At 30.0% G+C, this 19,630-nt stretch overlaps 1 protein-coding gene across 3 annotated transcripts in view; it reads left to right on the top strand.

Moving 5' to 3' along the window:
• The first annotated feature begins 419 nt into the window (after positions 1-419).
• Positions 420-19,630, top strand: part of Nep5 (M13 family metallopeptidase neprilysin 5) — a 31,995-nt gene continuing 12,784 nt past the window's right edge. The window contains exons 1-16 of one of the 3 annotated variants that reach the window (XM_083048451.1): positions 420-704; positions 2,489-2,558; positions 2,693-2,790; positions 3,915-3,971; positions 4,154-4,211; positions 4,505-4,695; positions 4,898-5,135; positions 5,387-5,636; positions 6,031-6,307; positions 6,428-6,583; positions 6,801-7,036; positions 7,446-7,555; positions 7,646-7,704; positions 7,941-7,989; positions 8,137-8,323; positions 9,389-9,565. In XM_083048451.1, the coding sequence (XP_082904577.1) occupies positions 689-704; positions 2,489-2,558; positions 2,693-2,790; positions 3,915-3,971; positions 4,154-4,211; positions 4,505-4,695; positions 4,898-5,135; positions 5,387-5,636; positions 6,031-6,307; positions 6,428-6,583; positions 6,801-7,036; positions 7,446-7,555; positions 7,646-7,704; positions 7,941-7,989; positions 8,137-8,323; positions 9,389-9,565 (2,229 nt within the window). In that variant the 5' untranslated portion in view covers positions 420-688. Of the gene's footprint in view, positions 705-2,488; positions 2,559-2,692; positions 2,791-3,914; positions 3,972-4,153; positions 4,212-4,504; positions 4,696-4,897; positions 5,136-5,386; positions 5,637-6,030; positions 6,308-6,427; positions 6,584-6,800; positions 7,037-7,445; positions 7,556-7,645; positions 7,705-7,940; positions 7,990-8,136; positions 8,324-9,388; positions 9,566-19,630 lie in introns of those variants that run through there. The other 2 variants (XM_083048457.1, XM_083048467.1) reach the window with 2 other exon arrangements.

Raw genomic sequence — 19,630 nt, 5'->3', positions numbered from 1 at the left:
AAATTATTATCGCGAAAGTAATAAACTTTGATAACGAATATGTTTCTTTTTATTTTCTCTAATTATATCTCGTCTAAATTATAGGTATCATTATAAAAAAATAGCTTATGAATACTAATAATTCTTTGAATAATTAAACAATATAAACGTGCATACGCAGGTGAACATAAAAATGTAAATTTATAAAAGAGAACTAATTTCTTGTGTTATATACATATGTATATAATTTTTAGTTTTCTTATATTATATGAAGTTAAATATAGCTATTTCTGAACCTGAGATACAATACATGCGGTTCGATAATTTGCATTAAAACAAAACTTCTTGTTTAATATTTTCTTTTTATTCCTTTTTTTTTCTAGTAAAATTTTGCTATTATTATTCGGCACGTGCGTGTACCGTTATATCGAATGGGTACGATAATATCGAAAGAGCTGGAGACCTATCATCAATGGTCGAAAGACATCGGTCGTCGTCCATCGGTTCTCGCAGGCGCGTTATGCGTGGGTGTTATCGCGGATAGACGGATGGGAAAATTGACGTTCAGGTCGTCGTTATTTCTGTTGGTTCGACGAAGAAACACGAGCACCACTGGGAAAATGTGAACGTATGGACACCCGACGTTGTCTGTACGACCCTACTCGGTATTCAGTGTCGTCAGTTCGATCCGGTCAGTGGGCCATTCAGGATGAACAACGAGCGCAGTGAGTTATATTTTTACGCCAGCCTATCTTTGGCAACCTTTTCTTTTCCGGTGCCGTATATATAATTTGCTAGAGTTCTTGTATATCTCGCTATGTTTTATCAAAGTTGAAGAAATTAATTTTTTTACTTCCATAATTATTAAAAAAATAACAGGGAATTTAATAATTATAATGGTAATAATAACAATAATAATAATCTAGCTTTTATTAATAATAATGTCTGTTTCTTTTAATTGCGCACATTTGCATCTTTCGCTTAAGAAAAATTTAAGAATAGAATTTAAGAATAAAATAGGAAATATGTTGAGATCTTCTAGGAACAAATCTCATAAAAATCGAGTAAAATATAAAAATATAAAAATTAATTAAATAAAAAAAAAGATAGATCTACAGAAGTGGATTCTAATAATTTCTTATAATAATTTAAGTCCGCTTTGTTTAATTAATTTAATTATCACATATTTGATAGAATTCGTTTTTGTTCTTACTATTGCGGTAAGAAACATTATTTATATACTTATTAAAGATTTGGATTAAGATTCGTGGCGAGAAAGATTTATATACATATATATATATATATATATATATATATATATACACATTCTAATATTATAGAGATTAATATAAGAAAAGTAACTTTTTTGTTTACTTGAAATCCTTTAAATAGATCGGAAGAAGAATATAAAATCTTTGATATATTAATATTAAAAAAAATTAAGTCGATATTTTTAATATGTAATATTTAATAATTGATTTTATCTTCATTGCCTTTTAAATGTCTATTGCATACATAGATGGCCTTATTTTGATAATGCAATAATAAAACCAGGCTATATGAAAATAGATATATTGTTGCATGTGAATCGCACAATATCATATTTCTTTTTTAAAAGAATATATGTATAGTAATATCTTCTATCATTTTGGGACAAATTAAAATTAAGATATACTATAATTAAATATTAAACATTGTTAAATTAATTTTTTCATATATGTATACAGAGTGTTACAAAAGCATCGGATTTGCTTAGCACCATGCGATAGAGAATGAAAATCTAAGAAGATTTTTCATCAACGAAAATGTCGAGGGAGGTCATCATTTTTTGCAAGTTCCCAATTTTTGCCATCATATATCTTAGTAATTAAGCCTTAAATTAAAATTCTATTAAATTAAACTCGACCTGAAATTAACTGAAGAATGCAGTTTTGTTAATATTTTAATTCCATAAAGTTTATTTTGCGAAAAGCCCTTCATTTTCAATCACTTATAACTCGAAAATTATTGATGACTCGACATTTTCATTGAGGAAAAATCTTCTTAGATTTTCATTCTTTATCGCATGGTGCTAAGCAAATCCGATGCTTTTGTAACACCCTGTATAAATATTATTTAAAATTTAATGTAAAATTTTTTCTAAAAAAAAATTTAAACAAAAATTCAAATAAAAATAATTAAAGAAATAAAAATAATAAATTAACAAGTACAAAAAACTACATGTATATTTCTTTTATCCATAAATTTGTATCTATAAATGTTTCTTCATAACATATTAATTTTAATTTTTGTTTATCACATTATAAATTAATACATGATTATAAACGTTTGAAAAATAAAACAGATCTATTATTAAAATAATAATTAATTTTAGATAAGCAAATTTAATAATTTTTTTAGATAATAAATATTAATAAATTTAATAATTTTTTGATGCCATTTGATATTATTTGATATACTTGATTGCAATTAGCCGCTATTATGACTTTTGCATTTTTATTTTTCCTAGAGGATGAAGGATCGGTTTACTCGATCGGAAGCCAAAAGCACTTGGTTTCTGTAAGATCCAACCAAACGTAGTAAGTAAGAGATTGATTGATAGTTTTTTAGCTAATGCCGGTTCATTAAATCGTTTCATTACCGAAAATGTGCATTTGCTCGCCGCAAATAGACCAATTTGAGTCTTCGCCAGTCAGATTCATCGTATTTGCAGCTTCAAGAAACGGATTCAACTCTCCTACTTATTGGTGATAATTCTATGTCTCCTGGTGTGTTCCTTGTTCGTAACAGTCCTGGTGCTCGCAATACTTTGTAAGTTTTCTCTTTTAAATATGTTGGAGTATTACATCTTTAAAAATTATACATATAAGTAAAAACTAAAAATTTGCAAAAAAATAAAATAAAACGTATAAATTAAGATAAAGTTAAAATAAATTATACATATATAATTTTTTATTAAATTATTAATTATAAATATTATAAACATAATGTAAATTGATAAAAGCAATATGATATTTTTCTACGATATTTCGAGATTGTTAAATCTCTAATTAAATGTCATTTTATAACTCAATGTTATACACATATGAAACCTTCAAACATAAGTCCTTGTGAGTTAACTTCATTAAAATTATAGTAGGTATAACTTGATAACAGATACGACAACACCGGAAATATTTTTTATTGAAAAAGAAGTGACTCAATTCGCTCATGATATTTTGATATATCTTCTTTACTCGCTTGAAATTACATTAGTCATCCTTGGCGAATTATTGGAGAATCATTTAGTATATGTTCGATCGCCATTGACATTATATGTAAATATTTTAGCGAGAGAATGGCTATAAATAGTGTAGTAACTCATCATGTGTGTTGTTTGAAACAACTTCTTACTGCGTGCTTATCACATATGACGATTCTACGTGGGTACCGCTTCTATAATCAATTTATGTTATGTACTTTCTTTGGAATTGCCGCGGATATCCTTCTAACTATAATTTTCTCGGACAATTTCGGCATTAATTCTTCATCGTTGAAAATATCGCATTTTCGAATATACAATATTAAGCAAATTGAAAATCAATCATACAATTACATTTTCTAACCAATTTTATATTTAATTAATTTTAATCTTATTTAATTTATAAAGTTTCAAATTAAATAGATACTTTAGATACGTAGAAAATGAATAAAATTACAAAAATTATATAAAAAATAAGACTAAATATAATAAAAAAAGTGATATATAAAAGTTTTGAATATATACATACATATACACACAATGTATGTATGTGTATATGTACATATTAAAGAAAAATTGAAAATATGTGATAAATCGATATTTTCCATTAAAAAAATTAAAGAGAGAAGGTATATGATTAAAAAGGCATCTAGTATTATTGGAACACTCTGTATATCGATTATTCTTATTGCAGATGCGCATAGCGGCATGATGATGAAGATATGTGATAGCGAGGATTGCGTGCGAATAGGTGAGTCACAACATATAATTATTATCATCCACGATTATTTACGCTGTCACTCGTTAGATAAAAAAAACTTGGTGCGAAACGGTAAATAAAACTGAAAAGAAACTGAAAAGAGAACTGTATAGCACACAATCACATATAATTCCGGAAACAATTATTTATTTCTTTTTCTTCACCTATAATAGCTGCAAGTTTGAAGGAATCTATGGACACCTCTGTAGATCCTTGCGATGATTTTCATCAGTGAGTAGATTACTGTTGTATCGTGCTTTAGTTGTGCGATTCACCTGCGTGTGCGAGATTTTTTTAAAGATTAATTAATTCTTTACGTTACGCAAAATAGATCGCACTCGCGCGTTTTACTTTCACTCGCTTGTGTGAAGCACCGCGTGTGAATTTACGCGCTGGAATAGCGTAGTAATTAATAATATCTTTATTATTTTTGATTCACACAGTTTTTTCTTCTTGACAATTATTATTAAATTATTACACATTTATATCGTTCTTTGTGCGAAACGCAAATGTCTCTTCTTTAGATATGTGTGCGGCAGATGGCCGGAGGAGCATCCCATTCCGGATTTCAGCATGACGAATTCCTGGTTCGACGAACGTGGTGATCGCGTGACCAGGAAGATCAGGGATCTGTTAAAGGTCAATATGTCCGCCAGCGAAGTACCTTGGGCGATAATGCAGGCCAAGATGCTGTTCACCAGCTGCATGGACGTGCGTACGTTGCCGTTTTTGTTTAATTAGGTAGATGTCAATCAGAATTATGATGAAAAAAATTAATGCTGCAAAGAGAAAAGAAAAAATATAACTAAGATATATAATATAATACAACATATTTATAAATAATATATATTAACAATTTTTAATTATCTTTTAATAGCTGTATAAGTGTTTCTTATATAAAAATTTAAATTTGTTAGAAACAATGAACGAGCTCAATTTGTCCCCATTGTTCGATCTGTTGGAATTACTGAATTTACCTTTAATACCCGCGGCTCTCAGTAATGAAACGACTAATTATATCGAGCAAATGGCTAAGGTGAAGAGAATTCTGGGTATTGACATTTTCTTTGGCATTAAAGTCACGTCCGATCCGAAGAACAACACCAGGAACGTGATTTATTTTGACATTCCAAATCACTCTAGTCCTTTTCCCAGGTATAATTATTTTTATTAAAAATTTTTAAATTATTTTAAAATTCTCATTGTGTGTATGAGTTAAAATGCAAATTAGCGTATTTATATATGTATATTAATTTTAATAATATTAAATATTTAATTTTAATTTTACTTTTCTTTGTATTTTAAATATAGGAATAATTTTATTAATATAAAAATAAATATATATATATATATATATATATATATATGTGTACATAAAAATATAAAACTTTTTTTTTTAATAATAGCGATAGAGAATTGGAAAAACGGCTGCATACTATTAGATCACGATTGCGAAAGCTGGAAGATCTAGATGATGAATTTATATTTAGCGATAATGAAGATGCCGAATTGGTTTACATGACAGACGTTATTAAACAAGTTATCAGTAATGGCACTGTTAATGCTTGCACTCCGGAAGGTGAATTTAAAGTGTCAGCGGAGAAATTAGAGGAATTTGTTGAAACGCTTTATGGAATTAGCCATATGATTTATCACGTAAGAATAGTTTTTTAATTAAATTATTTTTAAATCAACATCTTTTTGCGTGAAGAACAGAGAAGATTGTTGAATTAAAATTTAAGAAATGATTTGAGAGAAGATGTTGGTATCCACATAAGTATATTTGTCGATGCAAATAATGTATTGTTTTTGTAAATACACAACATTGACATCTTTTAAAAATATTTTAAAAGATAATAGTTTTGCGATAATACTATAATTCTTTTCAAGAAAAAGGTGAAAATAAAGGAAAGAAAAATCTTCTTTTTATTATACTCTATCGTATTTGTAACTATATTATTATATTAAAAACTAAAAAAATGTCTAGTTTTTAAAAATATTATATTACGTATTCAATTCAAGAGAGAATAAGAATTTACTTTTCTTGCAGATGGTTAATAAAGATGAAAATCATACCATTTCTGAAGAGGACGTCAACGATAAAGATTACATGCTGGTGGACGATCTCCAAAAATTGACGGACGAATATATCATGGAGGTTAATTCATCTCTTACACTTAAACCGTTTTGGCGATCCTTCGTTGAATCTCTTTTCGATGGAATCGTTACATTGGATCTCGATGGAAAAGATAAAATTCTCGTCGGCAATTTGGATTATTTGAAAGACGCAGCGTTAATTCTCACTGCTTTTGAAGAAGAAGATCTAGGTATGTATGTTTTTGCTAATTAGTTAATTTTAATTTAATTAATTCAATTTTAATTTCTCGATATTCGAATTTGAAAATTTTACTATTTAAAAGAAATCTAATATTTAATTTTGGATTCAGAAAGTTACATTTGGTGGTCCGTCGTAGACGTCGTGGTACCTCACTCTTCCGAGAAGGTCAGAAACATTTGGTCTACATATGTGAATACACTAATGCCAGTGGAGATAAGAGAATCCAAATCTTTGCACTGCGCGTCAATTGTCAATGAATTAATGGGTATGTGCAATGATATAATAATTATATTTAAATATTTTTTAATTAATTTTTTATAAATAATTTATGATAAATAATTAATTTTTTATGAATAATTAATTTTTGTAACATTAATGTAGAAAAACTGCTTTTTTTCTAAATTAGATTTATTAAATATATTGAAATTTTTGTAATATATTTTTTTGGTTGCTTTCAATAAATGATATTCATTGATTTGCAGGGATGGCGGCATCGTGGTTATTCGTAGATCCAACAATCCATAATAATAAAGCTCGTAAAATGATGGAGATGTGGGAGGACATAAGAGAAGCATTCGCTTCGCTTGTCGTCAAAACAGACTGGATGGATCAATCGACGAAAATGGCGACGCTTGAAAAAAATTGGAAAATGAGTTCTGAAATCGGATTTCCTGAATGGCTTTTTGATGAGAAGAAGCTTAACGAGTATTACGAAGGCGTAAGATTTGTAAAAATTTATATAATAATTATATATCATATAGAGCGTAACAAATTATTATATATGAATAAAGAATGCAAGAAATGCAATTGAAAAAAAGCATATAAACGAAATCTTGTTCTGTACAGGAAATGCATATGAAAAAGAGCGTGCTTTCTTTATTCTATTGTAGCTTATTTTTTATATTTGTTTTTTTATTTATTTTATTTTACATGTAAAATATTTAATAAGAATTCTATTAATACAGTATTATTTTAGATATTTTATAAAGAGGAATTAAAATAAAATAAATTAATTTTTTACTCTAAAAATTTATTTAATGTGGCGTTGCTTTTTGTTTAACTTTAAATATATTGATTTGATTTGCAAACAATAATATATTATGTAACATTGATTTGTTAATGTTTAGATAGATTTTTCAAAGACGAAGTATTTGGATAACATGATACAGATCATTCGATTACAATGGAACACTACATGGGGGTGCCTGCACGACAATAATTTTGAAAAGTGGTCAGAGTAAGTAAAAGTTTAGCAAATTGTTCTATATAAAAAAAAGAATAAATGGTAAAGTTCTATTTCTTTGCATGCCTTTCTTTGGATAATCAGCTGGGCGGCTGATCCTACTGATGTAAATGCGTTTCATACCTTTCAAATTAATCGCATAAGTATGTAATAATCTGATTCTCGTAAAAAAAGGAATTATTTAGAAAAAATAAAATAAAATAAAAATAAAAATAATTAAAATTTGGATTTTTTCTTGAAAAAAAAAATTTATTATTAAAAATGAAGATACAAATATATTAAGCTATTAATAATATATTTAATTTAAAAAAAAGTTTTTTATTGTTTTACATTTATGTTACGTTAATATAAATCTTCCGTTTTTTCACTATTCATGCAGCTGTACCTATCGGAATCCTGCAATTCCCATTCTATGAATTGGGTCTCGAGTAAGAATAGAAATAATTATTTTATGTGATTATAAAAGTAGAAAATAAAAATAAAAAAGCATAAGTTTTGTTAGAGGGGCGTTTATTATTTACACATCGGATAAGAAAGAGATTGACCAGTAATTTTTGTAATGATTTAAATCGCAGAGCCTTGAATTATGGCGCCATCGGTTCAATACTTGGACATGAATTAACTCATGGATTCGATAACAGTGGCCGGCATTACGATAGCAATGGAAATCTTCGGGAATGGTGGACCAACGAGACGATCTCCAAGTACACCGAGAGAACTCAATGCTTTATAGATCACTACAATACTTATTACCAGGACGAGGCAAGCACATATCACAAGTAGCAGTTTTATAAATTGCGATATAAAAAAATAATTTTATAAAATTTAATTATAAGAGAAACAAGAGCAATTTTTGAAAAAATTAAATTTTCCATATATATTCAATATTTGTTAAATTAAATTAATTTTTAAATATTGTGAACAAATAAACATTTTTATTTTAAAATTTTATTTAATTTGAATTTAAACTTTAATTAAAAATTTTTAATTTGATATAATTTCTACTTTTTTATTTTATATTTTAGAGAAAACTTCAAAGATATTTAGAAAAATATTTAATAGATATTTAAGATATGTATAAAGATATTTAAAAGATATTTAAAAGAAAACTTCAAAGATATTTAGAATAACATTTATATTATAAAATAATATATTTTTTTGATTAATTATTCAAGTCGCTAGTAGATAAATAATACGAGTTTAGAATAATCGACCCAACTAGCTTGAAAATGATTTCTTAATATTCTCTACTAACGACTTGAATAATTAATCAAGATTTTGACACACTCCTGGACCTAGATATGGAGTATACACATCTATTATATATCGAGCCTTTATATTCTTAGTGTTTAATTCACGCCGGCGGAAAAAAGGCGTTATTTACAAATAGTTGTTTATCAAAGCAGAGAAAAGTATAGAGTCGAAGGGTCTGAATAGCTCAGATGATGAGAGCAGTCGCCCGGCAAGCGAAAGGTCTCGGGTTCGATTCCCGATTCAGCGACTTTCGGATCTATATTTTTCTAACCAACATATCTTTAGGGGGGACAGAGGGGATCTTATATATGTAAATTTTCAGTATATTCACTCGTAAAGGACCACAACCACATGGCCGAAACGTTGTGAATATTAAGAAATCATTTTCAAGCTAGTTGGGTCGATTATTCTAAACTCGGAATATATTTTTTAATGTGCACTATTTAATATGTATCCTCTTTCTCTACTATGAATTACATCCTAATTCTAAATAAAGTTAATATTTGCGTTTCGCATCTGAAGAGTTGAGTGACCCGCGCATACGTCGAAATGTTAAAAATATATCTCGCATAGATCGACGATTACATTGACGGTGAACTGACGTTGGGCGAAAACATCGCTGACAATGAGGGCCTTCGCGAAGCCTTCGTCGCTTATGGAATATGGAAGGCTCAGCATGGTCAAGAGCCTTTACTTCCGGGCTTCACACAAGTCACGCACGAGCAGTTATTCTTTCTCGCCTTTGCACATGTAAGTAAAAAATCCATATAATAGTCAGTTTTTAACTACAATTTTAGAATTAAAACGTTGAATAATTCTATGACACTATCGATGGTTAAAATATTTAATTTACAAAAAATAAAAAAATAAATAAAAAAAATATGAAAAAAAAGTTAAAAAAGGCTGCGCTGTATGGGGCCGCAACGAAAATTTCATGATACCTAATATTTTAAAACGCGGAAAAATTTTTTATTAACATATTTCGATTGCATATACCAAAAAGTTTGTAGGCTGGTATGCTGATGGTACCATCATAATGTGCAGGCAATGTATTGTCGAAATATATAAAAAATTAATTTTTGGATTGTTTTAAAATATTAAAAATTAAAATTTTTATGCCGCGGACCCCATACGGCGAACAATTATATTACCTATATTATAACAAAAAGTTTGTAGGCTAGTATGCTGATAGTACCATCATAATGTGCAGACAATGTACTGTTAAAATATATGAAAGATTAATTTTTGGCTCATTTAAAAATATTAAAAGTTAAAATTTTTAAACCGCGAACACCATTCGGTGCAAATTTATTTTATGTATATTAGATAAAAAAGTTTGTAGGCTGGTATGCTGATGGTATCATCATAATGTGCTGACAATGTACTGTTAAAATATATGAGAGATTAATTTTTGGCACGTTTAAAAATATTAAATGTTAAAATTTTTAAACAGCGAACCCCATTCGGCGCGCATTCATTTTACGTATATTAGATCAAAAAGTTTGTAGGCTGGTATGCTGATGGTATCATCATATTGTGCAGATAATGTAATGTTGAAATATATAAAATAATAATTTTTGGCTCGTTTTAAAATATTGAAAATTAATATTTTTAAACCGCGGACCCCATACGACGTGGATTCATTTTAAGTATATTAGATCAAAAAGTTTGTACGCTGGAAAGCTGATGGTACCATCATATTGTGCAGATAATGTACTGTTGAAATATATAAAACAATAATTTTTGGCTCGTTTTAAAATATTGAAAATTAAAATTTTTAAACCGCGAATCCCATACGGCGCGGATTCATTTAATGTATATTAGATCAAAAAGTCTTTACGCTAGCATGCTGATGGTACTATCATAATGTGCAGGCAATGTACTGTTGAAATATATATACAATTAATTTTTGGCTCGTCTTAAAATATTGAAAATTAAAATTATTAAACCGCGGACCCCATACGGCGCGGATTTATTTTACGTATATTAGATCAAAAAGTTTGTACGCTGGTATGCTGATGGTACCATCACAATGTGCAGGCAATGTACTGTTGAAATATATATAGAATTAATTTTTGGCTCGTCTTAAAATATTGAAATCTGGAATTTTTAAACCGCGGAACCCATACGGCATGAATTCATTTTACGTATATTAGATCAAAAAGTTTGTACGCTGGAATGCTGATGGTACCATCATATTGTGCAGATATTGTACTGTTGAAATATATAAAACAATAATTTTTGGCTCGTTTTAAAATATTGAAAATTAAAATTTTTAAACCGCGGACCCCATACGACGCGGATTCATCTTACGTATAATAGATCAAAAAGTTTGTACGCTGGAATGCTGATGGTACCATCACAATGTGCAGGCAATGTACTGTTGAAATATATATAGAATTAATTTTTGGCTCGTTTTAAAATATTGAAATCTGGAATTTTTAAACCGCGGAACCCATACGGCGCGAATTCATTTTAAGTATATTAGATCAAAAAGTTTGTACGCTGGAATGCTGATGGTACCATCATATTGTGCAGATATTGTACTGTTGAAATATATATACAATTAATTTTTGGCTCGTCTTAAAATATTAAAAATTAAAATTATTAAGCCGCGGACCCTATACGGCGCGGATTCATTTTATGTATATTAGATCAAAAAGTTTGTAGGCTGGTATGCTGATGGTACCATCATATTGTGCAGATAATGTATTGTTGAAATATATAAAAAAATAATTTATGGCTCGTTTTAAAATATTGAAAATTAAAATTATTAAACCGCGGACCCCATACGGCGCGGATTTATTTTACGTATATTAGATCAAAAAGTCTTTACGCTAGCATGCTGATGGTACCATCATAATGTGCAGGCAATGTACTGTTGAAATATATATACAATTAATTTTTGGCTCGTCTTAAAATATTGAAAATTAAAATTATTAAGCCGCGAACCCTATACGGCGCGGATTTATTTTACGTATATTAGATCAAAAAGTCTGTACGCTGGTATGCTGATGGTACCATCACAATGTGCAGGCAATGAACTGTTGAAATATATAAAACAATAATTTTTGGCTCGTTTTAAATTATTGAAAATTAAAATTTTTAAACCGCGGACCCCATACGACGCGCATTCATTTTACGTATATTAGATCAAAAAGTCTTTACGCTAGCATGCTGATGGTACCATCATAATGTGCAGGCAATGAACGGTTGAAATATATATACAATTAATTTTTGGCTCGTCTTAAAATATTGAAAATTAAAATTATTAAGCCGCGGACCCTATACGGCGCGGATTCATTTTATGTATATTAGATCAAAAAGTTTGTAGGCTGGTATGCTGATGGTACCATCATATTGTGCAGATAATATACTGTTGAAATATATAAAAAAATAATTTATGGCTCGTTTTAAAATATTGAAAATTAAAATTATTAAACCGCGGACCCCATACGGCGCGGATTTATTTTACGTATATTAGATCAAAAAGTCTGTACGCTGGTATGCTGATGGTACCATCACAATGTGCAGGCAATGTACTGTTGAAATATATATAGAATTAATTTTTGGCTCGTTTTAAAATATTGAAATCTGGAATTTTTAAAACGCGGAACCCATACGGCGCGAATTGATTTTACGTATATTAGATCAAAAAGTTTGTACGCTGGAATGCTGATGGTACCATCATATTGTGCAGATAATGTACTGTTGAAATATATAAAACAATAATTTTTGGCTCGTTTTAAAATATTGAAAATTAAAATTTTTAAACCGCGGACCCCATACGACGCGGATTCATTTTACGTATAATAGATCAAAAAGTTTGTACGCTGGAATGCTGATGGTACCATCACAATGTGCAGGCAATGTACTGTTGAAATATATATAGAATTAATTTTTGCTCGTTTTAAAATATTGAAATCTGGAATTTTTAAACCGCGGAACCCATACGGCGCGAATTCATTTTACGTATATTAGATCAAAAAGATTGTACGCTGGAATGCTGATGGTACCATCATATTGTGCAGATAATGTACTGTTGAAATATATATACAATTAATTTTTGGCTCGTCTTAAAATTTTGAAAATTAAAATTATTAAGCCGCGGACCCTATACGGCGCGGATTCATTTTATGTATATTAGATCAAAAAGTTTGTAGGCTGGTATGCTGATGGTACCATCATATTGTGCAGATAATGTACTGTTGAAATATATAAAAAAATAATTTATGGCTCGTTTTAAAATATAGAAAATTAATATTATTAAACCGCGGACCCCATACGGCGCGGATTTATTTTACGTATATTAGATCAAAAAGTCTGTACGCTGGTATGCTGATGGTACCATCACAATGTGCAGGCAATGTACTGTTGAAATATATATAGAATTAATTTTTGGCTCGTTTTAAAATATTGAAATCTGGAATTTTTAAACCGCGGAACCCATACGGCGCGAATTCATTTTACGTATATTAGAACAAATAGTTTGTACGCTGAAATGCTGATGGTACCATCATATTGTGCAGATAATGTACTGTTGAAATATATAAAAGAATAATTTTTGGCTGGTTTTAAAATATTGAAATCTGGAATTTTTAAACCGCGGAACCCATACGGCGCGAATTCATTTTACGTATATTAGATCAAAAAGTTTGTACGCTGGAATGCTGATGGTACCATCATATTGTGCAGATATTGTACTGTTGAAATATATAAAACAATAATTTTTGGCTCGTTTTAAAATATTGAAAATTAAAATTTTTAAACCGCGGACCCCATACGACGCGGATTCATCTTACGTATAATAGATCAAAAAGTTTGTACGCTGAAATGCTGATGGTACCATCACAATGTGCAGGCAATGTACTGTTGAAATATATATAGAATTAATTTTTGGCTCGTTTTAAAATATTGAAATCTGGAATTTTTAAACCGCGGAACCCATACGGCGCGAATTCATTTTAAGTATATTAGATCAAAAAGTTTGTACGCTGGAATGCTGATGGTACCATCATATTGTGCAGATATTGTACTGTTGAAATATATATACAATTAATTTTTGGCTCGTCTTAAAATATTGAAAATTAAAATTATTAAGCTGCGGACTCTATACGGCGCGGATTCATTTTATGTATATTAGATCAAAAAGTTTGTAGGCTGGTATGCTGATGGTACCATCATATTGTGCAGATAATGTACTGTTGAAATATATAAAAAAATAATTAATGGCTCGTTTTAAAATATTGAAAATTAAAATTATTAAACCGCGGACCCCATACGGCGCGGATTTATTTTACGTATATTAGATCAAAAAGTCTTTACGCTAGCATGCTGATGGTACCATCATAATGTGCAGGCAATGTACTGTTGAAATATATATACAATTAATTTTTGGCTCGTCTTAAAATATTGAAAATTAAAATTATTAAGCCGCGAACCCTATACGGCGCGGATTTATTTTACGTATATTAGATCAAAAAGTCTGTACGCTGGTATGCTGATGGTACCATCACAATGTGCAGGCAATGAACTGTTGAAATATATAAAACAATAATTTTTGGCTCGTTTTAAATTATGAAAATTAAAATTATTAAACCGCGGACCCCATACGGCGCGGATTTATTTTACGTATATTAGATCAAAAAGTCTGTACGCTGGTATGCTGATGGTACCATCACAATGTGCAGGCAATGTACTGTTGAAATATATATAGAATTAATTTTTGGCTCGTTTTAAAATATTGAAATCTGGAATTTTTAAAACGCGGAACTCATACGGCGCGAATTGATTTTACGTATATTAGATCAAAAAGTTTGTACGCTGGAATGCTGATGGTACCATCATATTGTGCAGATAATGTACTGTTGAAATATATAAAACAATAATTTTTGGCTCGTTTTAAAATATTGAAAATTAAAATTTTTAAACCGCGGACCCCATACGACGCGGATTCATTTTACGTTTAATAGATCAAAAAGTTTGTACGCTGGAATGCTGATGGTACCATCACAATGTGCAGGCAATGTACTGTTGAAATATATATAGAATTAATTTTTGGCTCGTTTTAAAATATTGAAATCTGGAATTTTTAAACCGCGGAACCCATACGGCGCGAATTCATTTTACGTATATTAGATCAAAAAGTTTGTACGCTGGAATGCCGATGGTACCATCATATTGTGCAGATAATGTACTGTTGAAATATATATACAATTAATTTTTGGCTCGTCTTAAAATTTTGAAAATTAAAATTATTAAGCCGCGGACCCTATACGGCGCGGATTCATTTTATGTATATTAGATCAAAAAGTTTGTAGGTTGGTATGCTGATGGTACCATCATATTGTGCAGATAATGTACTGTTGAAATATATAAAAAAATAATTTATGGCTCGTTTTAAAATATAGAAAATTAATATTATTAAACCGCGGACCCCATACGACGTGGATTCATTTTATGTATATTAGATCAAAAAGTTTGTACGCTGGAATGCTGATGGTACCATCATATTGTGCAGATAATGTACTGTTGAAAAATATAAAACATTAATTTTTGGCTCGTTTTAAAATATTGAAAATTAAAATTATTAAACCGCGGACCCCATACGGCGCGGATTTATTTTACGTATATTAGATCAAAAAGTCTGTACGCTGGTATGCTGATGGTACCATCACAATGTGCAGGCAATGTACTGTTGAAATATATAAAACAATAATTTTTGGCTCGTTTTAAATTATTGAAAATTAAAATTTTTAACCCGCGGACCCCATACGGCGCGGATTCATTTAATGTATATTAGATCAAAAAGTTTGTAGGCTGGTATGCTGATGGTACCATCATATTGTGCAGATAATGTACTGTTGAAATATATAAAACAATAATTTTTGGCTCGTTTTAAAATATTGAAAATTAAAATTTTTAAACCGCGAACCCCATACGACGCGGATTCATTTTACGTATAATAGATCAAAAAGTTTGTACGCTGGAATGCTGATGGTACCATCATATTGTGCAGATAATGTACTGTAGAAATATATAAAATAATAATTTTTGGCTCGTTTTAAAATATTGAAAATTAAGATTTTTAAACCGCGGACCCCATACGACGTGGATTCATTTTATGTACATTAGATCAAAAAGTTTGTACGCTGGAATGCTGATGGTACCATCATATTGTGCAGATAATGTACTGTTGAAAAATATAAAACATTAATTTTTGGCTCGTTTTAAAATATTGAAAATTAAAATTTTTAACCCGCGGACCCCATACGGCGCGGATTCATTTAATGTATATTAGATCAAAAAGTTTGTAGGCTGGTATGCTGATGGTACCATCATATTGTGCAGATAATGTACTGTTGAAATATATAAAACAATAATTTTTGGCTCGTTTTAAAATATTGAAAATTAAAATTTTTAAACCGCGGACCCCATACGACGCGGATTCATTTTACGTTTAATAGATCAAAAAGTTTGTACGCTGGAATGCTGATGGTACCATCACAATGTGCAGGCAATGTACTGTTGAAATATATATAGAATTAATTTTTGGCTCGTTTTAAAATATTGAAATCTGGAATTTTTAAACCGCGGAACCCATACGGCGCGAATTCATTTTACGTATATTAGATCAAAAAGTTTGTACGCTGGAATGCTGATGGTACCATCATATTGTGCAGATAATGTACTGTTGAAATATATAAAACAATAATTTTTGGCTCGTTTTAAAGTATTGAAAATTAAAATTTTTAAACCGCGGAACCCATACGACGCGGATTCATTTTACGTATAATAGATCAAAAAGTTTGTACGCTGGAATGCTGATGGTACCATCACAATGTGCAGGCAATGTACTGTTGAAATATATATAGAATTAATTTTTGGCTCGTTTTGAAATATTGAAATCTGGAATTTTTAAACCGCGGAACCCATACGGCGCGAATTCATTTTACGTATTTTAGATCAAAAAGTTTGTACGCTGGAATGCTGATGGTACCATCATATTGTGCAGATAATGTACTGTTGAAATATATAAAACAATAATTTTTGGCTCGTTTTAAAATATTGAAAATTAAAATTTTTAAACCGCGGACCCCATACGACGCGGATTCATTTTACGTATAATAGATCAAAAAGTTTGTACGCTGGAATGCTGATGGTACCATCATATTGTGCAGATAATGTACTGTAGAAATATATAAAATAATAATTTTTGGCTCGTTTTAAAATATTGAAAATTAAAATTATTAAACCGCGGACCCCATACGACGCGGATTTATTTTACGTATATTAGATCAAAAAGTCTGTACGCTGGTATGCTGATGGTACCATCACAATGTGCAGGCAATGTACTGTTGAAATATATATAGAATTAATTTTTGGCTCGTTTTAAAATATTGAAATCTGGAATTTTTAAACCGCGGAACCCATACGGCGCGAATTCAATTTACGTATATTAGATCAAAAAGTTTGTACGCTGGAATACTGATGGTACCATCATATTGTGCAGATAATGTACTGTTGAAATATATAAAAGAATAATTTTTGGCTGGTTTTAAAATATTGAAATCTGGAATTTTTAAACCGCGGAACCCATACGGCGCGAATTCATTTTACGTATATTAGATCAAAAAGTTTGTACGCTGGAATGCTGATGGTACCATCATATTGTGCAGATATTGTACTGTTGAAATATATAAAACAATAATTTTTGGCTCGTTTTAAAATATTGAAAATTAAAATTTTTAAACCGCGGACCCCATACGACGCGGATTCATCTTACGTATAATAGATCAAAAAGTTTGTACGCTGGAATGCTGATGGTACCATCACAATGTGCAGGCAATGTACTGTTGAAATATATATAGAATTAATTTTTGGCTCGTTTTAAAATATTGAAATCTGGAATTTTTAAACCGCGGAACCCAAACGGCGCGAATTCATTTTAAGTATATTAGATTAAAAAGTTTGTACGCTGGAATGCTGATGGTACCATCATATTGTGCAGATATTGTACTGTTGAAATATATATACAATTAATTTTTGGCTCGTCTTAAAATATTGAAAATTAAAATTATTAAGCCGCGGACCCTATACGGCGCGGATTCATTTTATGTATATTAGATCAAAAAGTTTGTAGGCTGGTATGCTGATGGTACCATCATATTGTGCAGATAATGTACTGTTGAAATATATAAAAAAATAATTTATGGCTCGTTTTAAAATATTGAAAATTAAAATTATTAAACCGCGGACCCCATACGGCGCGGATTTATTTTACGTATATTAGATCAAAAAGTCTGTACGCTGGTATGCTGATGGTACCATCACAATGTGCAGGCAATGTACTGTTGAAATATATATAGAATTAATTTTTGGCTCGTTTTAAAATATTGAAATCTGGAATTTTTAAAACGCGGAACCCATACGGCGCGAATTGATTTTACGTATATTAGATCAAAAAGTTTGTACGCTGGTATGCTGATGGTATCATCATATTGTGCAGATAATGTAATGTTGAAATATATAAAATAATAATTTTTGGCTCGTTTTAAAATATTGAAAATTAATATTTTTAAACCGCGGACCCCATACGACGTGGATTCATTTTAAGTATATTAGATCAAAAAGTTTGTACGCTGGAAAGCTGATGGTACCATCATATTGTGCAGATAATGTACTGTTGAAATATATAAAACAATAATTTTTGGCTCGTTTTAAAATATTGAAAATTAAAATTTTTAAACCGCGAATCCCATACGGCGCGGATTCATTTAATGTATATTAGATCAAAAAGTCTTTACGCTAGCATGCTGATGGTACTATCATAATGTGCAGGCAATGTACTGTTGAAATATATATACAATTAATTTTTGGCTCGTCTTAAAATATTGAAAATTAAAATTATTAAACCGCGGACCCCATACGGCGCGGATTTATTTTACGTATATTAGATCAAAAAGTTTGTACGCTGGTATGCTGATGGTACCATCACAATGTGCAGGCAATGTACTGTTGAAATATATATAGAATTAATTTTTGGCTCGTCTTAAAATATTGAAATCTGGAATTTTTAAACCGCGGAACCCATACGGCATGAATTCATTTTACGTATATTAGATCAAAAAGTTTGTACGCTGGAATGCTGATGGTACCATCATATTGTGCAGATATTGTACTGTTGAAATATATAAAACAATAATTTTTGGCTCGTTTTAAAATATTGAAAATTAAAATTTTTAAACCGCGGACCCCATACGACGCGGATTCATCTTACGTATAATAGATCAAAAAGTTTGTACGCTGGAATGCTGATGGTACCATCACAATGTGCAGGCAATGTACTGTTGAAATATATATAGAATTAATTTTTGGCTCGTTTTAAAATATTGAAATCTGGAATTTTTAAACCGCGGAACCCATACGGCGCGAATTCATTTTAAGTATATTAGATCAAAAAGTTTGTACGCTGGAATGCTGATGGTACCATCATATTGTGCAGATATTGTACTGTTGAAATATATATACAATTAATTTTTGGCTCGTCTTAAAATATTAAAAATTAAAATTATTAAGCCGCGGACCCTATACGGCGCGGATTCATTTTATGTATATTAGATCAAAAAGTTTGTAGGCTGGTATGCTGATGGTACCATCATATTGTGCAGATAATGTATTGTTGAAATATATAAAAAAATAATTTATGGCTCGTTTTAAAATATTGAAAATTAAAATTATTAAACCGCGGACCCCATACGGCGCGGATTTATTTTACGTATATTAGATCAAAAAGTCTTTACGCTAGCATGCTGA

Source organism: Prenolepis imparis, unplaced genomic scaffold (genome assembly GCF_030444845.1).
Source record: "Prenolepis imparis isolate NDT839.2.m4 unplaced genomic scaffold, iyPreImpa1.0 SCAF_1, whole genome shotgun sequence".
Taxonomy (NCBI): Eukaryota; Metazoa; Arthropoda; class Insecta; order Hymenoptera; family Formicidae; genus Prenolepis; species Prenolepis imparis.
The sequence above is the reverse complement of the archived record's forward strand: the minus strand, read 5'-3'. Positions and strand labels throughout refer to the sequence as shown.